General features: G+C 43.2%; 1 protein-coding gene across 1 annotated transcript; it reads left to right on the plus strand.

The window, feature by feature from the left end:
* The first annotated feature begins 735 nt into the window (after nucleotides 1–735).
* Nucleotides 736–6,504, plus strand: LOC100272693 (Protein IQ-DOMAIN 32). The gene is made up of 6 exons (XM_008665478.4): nucleotides 736–1,315; nucleotides 2,751–3,419; nucleotides 3,538–3,708; nucleotides 4,253–4,309; nucleotides 4,409–6,047; nucleotides 6,164–6,504. Exons 1-6 carry the CDS (start codon nucleotides 1,211–1,213, stop codon nucleotides 6,181–6,183), a joined length of 2,661 nt encoding a protein of 886 aa, XP_008663700.1. The 5' UTR covers nucleotides 736–1,210; the 3' UTR covers nucleotides 6,184–6,504.
* Nucleotides 6,505–7,233: the final 729 nt, after the last annotated feature.

A 7,233-nucleotide genomic window follows, 5' to 3' on the forward strand; every position in this document is an offset into this window, starting at 1 on the left:
ACCCGGGTAGGGGTATATATAGAGGGATTGGGGATGAAATTTGTGATTTTTTGCAATTTTTTTTCGAATTTTTTGGACTCCAAACGGTAAAAAACGGCTAGTTGCAACGGCTAGCACACGTGGACCAATCAGATCGCGCCATGTCGCTCTCGCCCGCGCTCTCGCCCCGCCAGTGCCTCGCCTCCCTCTCGCCCGCCTCTCGCCCGGACGGGCGCTCCAGCGCGGGCGAGAGCGAGGCGATACCGCCCGCTCTCGTCGGGCGCGAGCGCCATCACCCGGCGCCGGCCTCTCGCCCGCGCTGTCGCCCGCACTGCCACCAGCCTTATTGGGGAGGAATTCCCTTCATAATTAGGCTATGTTTGGATCATTTAGTATTCACCCCAATAAACATGAGTTGAGGGAGATTGAAATGTAAATTAATATTCATCATAATATTTAGTATTCACCTCAGGGTAAATATTAAATGATCCAAACATAGCTTAATTATGTATTGTGATGAATAATAGAGCATCTAAATAAGTCCTTAAGGGCTAGTTTGAGAACTCTATTTTCTAAAGTGATTTATATTTTCTTAAGAGAAAATGAACTATGAGAAAATAAAAATCTCTTGAAAAATAAGTTCCAAACGAAAACGTTATATTCTGTCGATACCTCTTTAAAATTAAGTTTCAGCTCTACTTTTTTTTGTACAATGTAAAGTGGGTTCAAGACGTATGAATTTGGATGCGGTGTATATATTTTATTTACTTTTCTATGAACAATGTAAACCAAATAACTAATACTAATAAAAAACTACTAGGTTAATTTGATTTAAGGAAAGTGAAGATTTTGAATAAATCACCGCGAGGTTGAATCTATAAGAAAAAAAATGGAAGTACACTGAATTTTCTTTTTAAAGTCTAATCTCTACTATCTCTAGTCTAGTCTGGAGAAAGAAACGCACTGGGAAGGAGCGGAAAGAGCAGCGGAGGGCCCGAGGAGCGAGGAGGCCTCCAACTCCAAAAAAATATTAAAAACGCCGTGCAGAGGTGCACAGGCACAGCCGCAAGCGAACGAGCCAGCGTAGAAGGAGCAGAGCGGCCATCCACTGCCGTCCTGTTCCGCCCCCAGACGGCTCCAGAAACGCACGGGCGTGCGCGCGCCCGCGGAGCAGAGCTGATCGACTGACTTGTCTGACTGAGACCGCGGCCGGCCGTGATCCGCCCGCTCCATGGCGCGCTCCAAGAACGGCTGCCTCAAGATCCTCGTCTGCGCCGGCTCCAGCTCCGATCCCTCCGCCGGCTCCGACGCCGACGCCGCCGACCACCCCGACGAGGTCAGCGCTGCTGCGTGCCCGCCTCCCTTGCGCCGCGGAATGCGGCGTCTCCTGCTCTCTCTTATTACTCTCGTTACTCTCTTCCTTTCCGAGCGGCGTCTTTTGTACAGCGCCGAAAGTTGCTTCCTTTTTCGGGCTGCCGTGCTTGCTCCGTTAGATCTCTGCCAAATGCGTGGGGGTCCAGGAGCAGGGTGTGTGCGATCTTTGGTAGATCTGGGTTTAATTCGAAGTGAGGAGCTGGAATCAAGTTGCGAACTCGGAGATTCCTCACTGGTTCAGCTCGCTCACTGCGTGGGCTTTGGATTTTACTTTCGGATTTGTTTGCGATGTTGACAGGTTGACGATTATTCGCCATTTCGTGAGCATGGACACGGCTCTTCACCTGGAAATTTTCGTTCATTCTGGATTGAAACTAGAGACCAAAAAAAACTTTGTTTTATTCTTTTGCTGGTTGTCCGTAGCTGCAGGCAGTGCCATATCTTGTGTGGCTTATGGTGCCGTTTTCTGTCGTCTTGATCCCATGCAGCACAGCAAGGAGGGATCTGATGCTCCTGTCTTTGTTTGGTCCGTGAAGTGCTCTCGCTGCTATGCAAGTGCTTTCACTGTGTCAACCTCGGCCTGTTGCGTCTGCCTTTCTCTTCGTTGGGCTTTGTTGTTTCCAGCCTTGTCCCTTCCTGATTTGACAATACTGTTTTGGTGATGGGCTAGTGGCGACTGGCCACTATATCTGCTACTAAACCTAGAAGATAGGGAGGTGTTATCTGGAGCAAATCTTCTTGCACAGATAACAAAAGTACTGAGTAAAATTACCATTTAGGTTGGTGGATTCTTTTATGGGCAGCATGAAATTCAACATGTGATAGAACGGATTATTGATTTTTGACAGGTCAGCTTGCTTAGCTGTACCTCCTGAATTAGGGGTGCTTAGCACATTTAAATTCACAAAAGTACACAAAGCTTATTACTCCCTCCATTGTTAATATATGTCGTCCGTTAGCACAAATTTGAACTACTCGGCGACAAATAAAGAGAAACGGAGGTAGTACAATTTAATGGGCACATCAGTGTTAATAATAAATCAAATTTATGGTCATCCCCGACTATCAGTACATGCAAACTTTTAGGTGGTGCACTTTGTTACTAAGCATTGCCTAAATCAGTTCAATGTTATTTCCACACAAAGTAATGCACCATTTTCTATGCAATGGATCAGTGTATACACCTCAACTACCTAGATTTGGATAAGAAAAAAAGAAACAATGTAATGGTTAATATAATAATACATAAATATTAGATAAATTAATACCTTCCCTTTTTGCAATCAATTCTCTACTTTTCCTTTTGTATGTGTGGAAAGTAACAGAAGTTTTTTCAATTTCTGTTCCTCGTATCAATCACTGAACTTCATGCTGATGTGCACGTTTGCTGTTTTCAGAACAAGGCCATATCAGATAAAAGCATATGGAGCTTTCGTAGGAGATCTACAAGGCATCGAGTTTTGAAGAACTCTGATATCTCAGAACCTGAAACTGTTAGTTCCAGCAAAGCGAAGGCTGACATTGCACCAAACAACAATGTTTATACTTCAACATATTCTTTTGCCTCGGAGAAGCCTCTGCAACATAACAAGCCAAATGAAAATGTTCTGCATCAAGAGAAACCAGAGGAAATGCCTTTGCATCAAGATAGCTCCGAAAAGCTGATGGAGAAGCCAATTGAAAAGCATATTGACAAACTTATGGAAGAACCTGCTGACCAGATAATTGAAAAATCAATTGAACTACCTACTCAAAAGATAACTGAAACACCAACTGATGAGCCAGCTGAAAAAATAAATGAAACACCAACTGGAGAACCAGCTGAAAAAATAATAGAGGCGGCATCTGAAAATACAGAAGGGACAATAAAAAATGCAACCGAAGAGACACATGAAATGGCAGTTGAGGAACTAATTGAAGAGCCAGAAGAAACTATTTCTGTTTCATCAACTGGGCTAAAGCAGGGGGAAAACACCTCACTTGTTGAAGGAAGCAGTGCAGACGATGAGGAAGATCATTTGGAGTGTGCAGCTACTAATCTTCAGCCTGGCAATGACACTTGCCTTGTAAGTTCTAATTATTGTTTTTTAGCATTATGCTTAGATGATCCTCATCCAATGTATTAATTATTTATGTGTTATCAATGTAAAAAACTTTAAGAATTATCCATTTGCATGACTACAGGAAAGGGAAGAGGTACTGAACCAGAAGGATCTGGTGAAACTGCAAGCTGTTATACGTGGACATCTAGTTAGAAAGCAGGCTTTAGAATCTTTACAATGTTTGCTTGCGATTATTAAAATTCAAGGGTTAATCAGGGCTCATCAAGCACAACATTCACCAGGAATGATTCAGGTGAATAATGAATTTCTTTTTAAGGCATTATCATTTATGAAAAATTCAGCATCGGCTGCATTGAAATTAGAATATGATTTATGAATGTACATTATGCAACCAGTGGCCAGTGCCACTGAACAGAAATGCCATTTTACCTGGGCCGACCATATCATGTGCCATTTATATTGATATGAATTATATCTTTGTTGAGGTTGTTTTCCAAGCCAGCTGAGTAGCGCTTAGCAACATTAGTAAGATCTAAGTTTTGTGCAGTTTTTCCTAGTGTTTTAGCTGGAGTCCTGGAAGCTGTTAATCTATTACGAGTGTTCAGAGTTTTTGTTTTCATTCAACATGCTACATCTGTTGCTTATCTGTTTGGCTGTTGACCTGCTGTGGAATCCAGTCCCATTGCATAAGCTATCATCTTCTGCATCAAACATGTAAAAGGTTTGACATGACTTGTGCTAGAGTGCTGATTGTATCACCCCTAAACATTCTTGAGAGTTGCAACCAAGTTCTGCTCCTTAGTTCTGTGAGCTCACATGTTGTTTCCCCAATGCAGGAGACTATTGTTCATTCTTCAGGTGAGAAATTGCTTCGCAATGGATTTGCTCTCAAGGTAAGCCATGAGTATCCACATTCCAAAAGTCTAAAAATATCCATCTTTTTTTTCTGTAGTTTGGATTTTTTCATATTCACATTGCATATCTTGTATCAGCTCATGGACAACATGTCGACGTCAAAATCCATTTGCATAAAATGTGATCCTTCAGAATCTGATGTTACATGGGAATGGATGGAGAGGTGGACAACCTTAATTCCACCAATCACTGTGGTGCACGTGCCAGAGCATAAAGAAAATAGTGAGTTGATGGGTGAAACTGTGACCGAACAAGTGACTGAACATGCTCAGTGTGATGAAGACATTGTTGCTTTGGACTCAGACATATGTTTCCCCAAGTTGGTGGCTGATGACGTGAAAGAAACAGTAGAGACATCTGAATCTAGTACCTTGGAGGCTCCAGTGAGTGTTCCAGATGAAACCCCAAAGATGGAAATGAAACATGATACTGAATCAGAGTTGATCGAAACTACTAATGTTGACGCTGAGCAAGTAACTGACCAAAAGGCTGAAAATGATGTGGACAAGGCTTTTATGTCCTTGAATCAACAATATACCCAAGCAGATGCATCGAGGGATCCCTGTCCACTTTCTGAAAAATTTGAATCATCCAAGGAGGACAGTGGCGATGCGTACAATTCTGAGCAGACACTGGAGATGGAAGGTAAAAGGTTTGTGGTGAGAAAGTCATGCAATCCAGCATTTGCTGCTGCACAATTGAAATTTGAAGAGCTGAGTACAAATTCGACAGTCAGCAGGTCCAGCAGCTTGTCACATCTGGATGGGGCGAGCAAGTCAAGGGTTCACGCTCCTAGTTCGCAAGAAGATTGCTCCTCAAAGCAAGATGGCACAGGCATGCCAGATAGATCGGTTGGTCATGATACTAAAATGATTATTGCTGCATCAGAATGTGGGACTGAGATATCAATTTCATCCACACTGGACTCACCAGATAGATCAGAAGGTGACGGTGGGGAGATCGTGTTGGAGATTGGAGCTCTGGAAAATAGAAACTATGTCACCAGCAAAGCTGATAATGACTTCAATACTGTCCATCCCGAGGTAAAAAATGCTCCTGAAGTAGAAGCCCAGCCGCAGAAGCAAATAGAACAGAACGGCCATGTTCCTGCCCTCGAAATAGAAGCCCAGCCACAAGACGAGCTTGTTCAGGAACCGCATGCTGAACCGGAAATGCCAGGTTTGCATGAACGATTGGAAAAACCTGTCGCATCTTACGCCACACCTGAAGGAACTCCAATGAGCCGAACGACTATCACTGAATCTCAAGAAACACCGTCAAGTGAGGTCTCTGTTAATACCAAAAAGAGCAGGAGCAAAAAGCCCAAGCCCCATGCAAGCAAGAGGTCGCTGGCTAGTCCTGGCAGCGACTCAGTCGGCCGGAGCAGCACCGACAACTTCTCAAAGGAATCAAGGCATCCCAAGAGAGAGAGCTCAAGCAAGGCTGCTAAATCCGACCACGTCGAACAAGAACCTCGCACGAGCAACAGCAACAGCAACCTGTTGCCAAGCTACATGCAATTTACAGAATCTGCAAGAGCCAAGGCGTCGTCGTCCCCGAAGATGAGCCCAGATGTGCAGGACAGCAACCCAAGGAAAAGGCACTCGTTGCCCATGACCGACGGCAAGCATGACTCGTCGCCTCGCATGCAGCGATCGTCGTCACATGCTCAGCAAAACGTCAAGAGCAACGGGCCTGCTCCACACAGCGCGTCTGGTGAGTGCTTTATTCTCTTATATGAAATCATGCATTATCCAGCTGCGTTTCAAGGCTCATTTTAATTAGCTCGTGGTTGCTCTTTGAGTTCTCCTAACGGACCTTCCTGCGTGCAGACAGGAAGTGGCATATCTGATGGGTAGGCCGAGCAGCGTATTCGAATGTCTAGATGGCTTTCTTGTGATGAACTCCTGCCTTCTCCGCACACTCCATCTAACTCGTCAAGTTTTTTATTTTTCCTTGATTCGTCGTTGGAATACTGAGTATAGTTGGAAGAAGGGCAGCAGCTGCCTCTTGATATGTGTAAATTTGTTGGTTGTGTACTTGTGTTATGTCACTGATGTGGTTTCTGTGTGTAATATATGTCGCTTTGACTTGTCATGCAACATTGAAGAGTATATGGATTGGTCTGTTGTATTTGGCGACATTGAAGTTTTTGTGTGTGTGTGTGTGGATATGGCTCTCGTTCCATTTCTCTCTGTATGTGCAGCCACGAATCAACTGTTTGCTGTGGGAGCGTATGCTCATGTAGGCTGTGTGTTCACATTAGCACTTTAAATCTGTTGCGATCTTAAGCAATCTAACGAGATCGATAATTTCCATTTACTCCTTCCCACTTTTGCTTTAATGCCATGATAAGTGAAAAGTTAGTGACCTTTTTGGATTGCTTATCAACGCACGGTGGACATGTTTGGAATAGCTTCATCGACTTAATATTTACTGAAAAACATTTACCGTATGAAATGTTAATTAACCGGTTAGAGGTCAGCGACTGGTGCTCCATAAATCATTTTTGGTAAAGGTAGAAAAAAATCACTACCACTTATATAAACATATCAGTTCAATCTTTTCTTTGGTTTCTTCTTTCCCTTGTCGACCCACCCTGGACTCGATGCCTCCATCGGCCTACCTTGCCTCTAGGAGTGGTAATGTATGACCATCCAAAAATTCATTTATAATTTATTTAGATCCTTAAATAAATTTAGGTTAAAAATGAATAAAAATAAAGTTCGATCCAAATTCAATCTAATCCTTAAATTTTTAGTGTAAAATTTAAAGCTTATTATCACCCCTACTCATCCCACCGGTCTTGCCATGACATATTTTCTAGAGGAAAAACAAAAGCTAAGATGTGGAGCCTATCTCAAAGGTAAAACGAGCATTTTTAACCAAGTACCCACCGTAA

This window comes from Zea mays, chromosome 10 (genome assembly GCF_902167145.1).
Source record: "Zea mays cultivar B73 chromosome 10, Zm-B73-REFERENCE-NAM-5.0, whole genome shotgun sequence".
In the NCBI taxonomy this organism is placed as follows: domain Eukaryota; kingdom Viridiplantae; phylum Streptophyta; class Magnoliopsida; order Poales; family Poaceae; genus Zea; species Zea mays.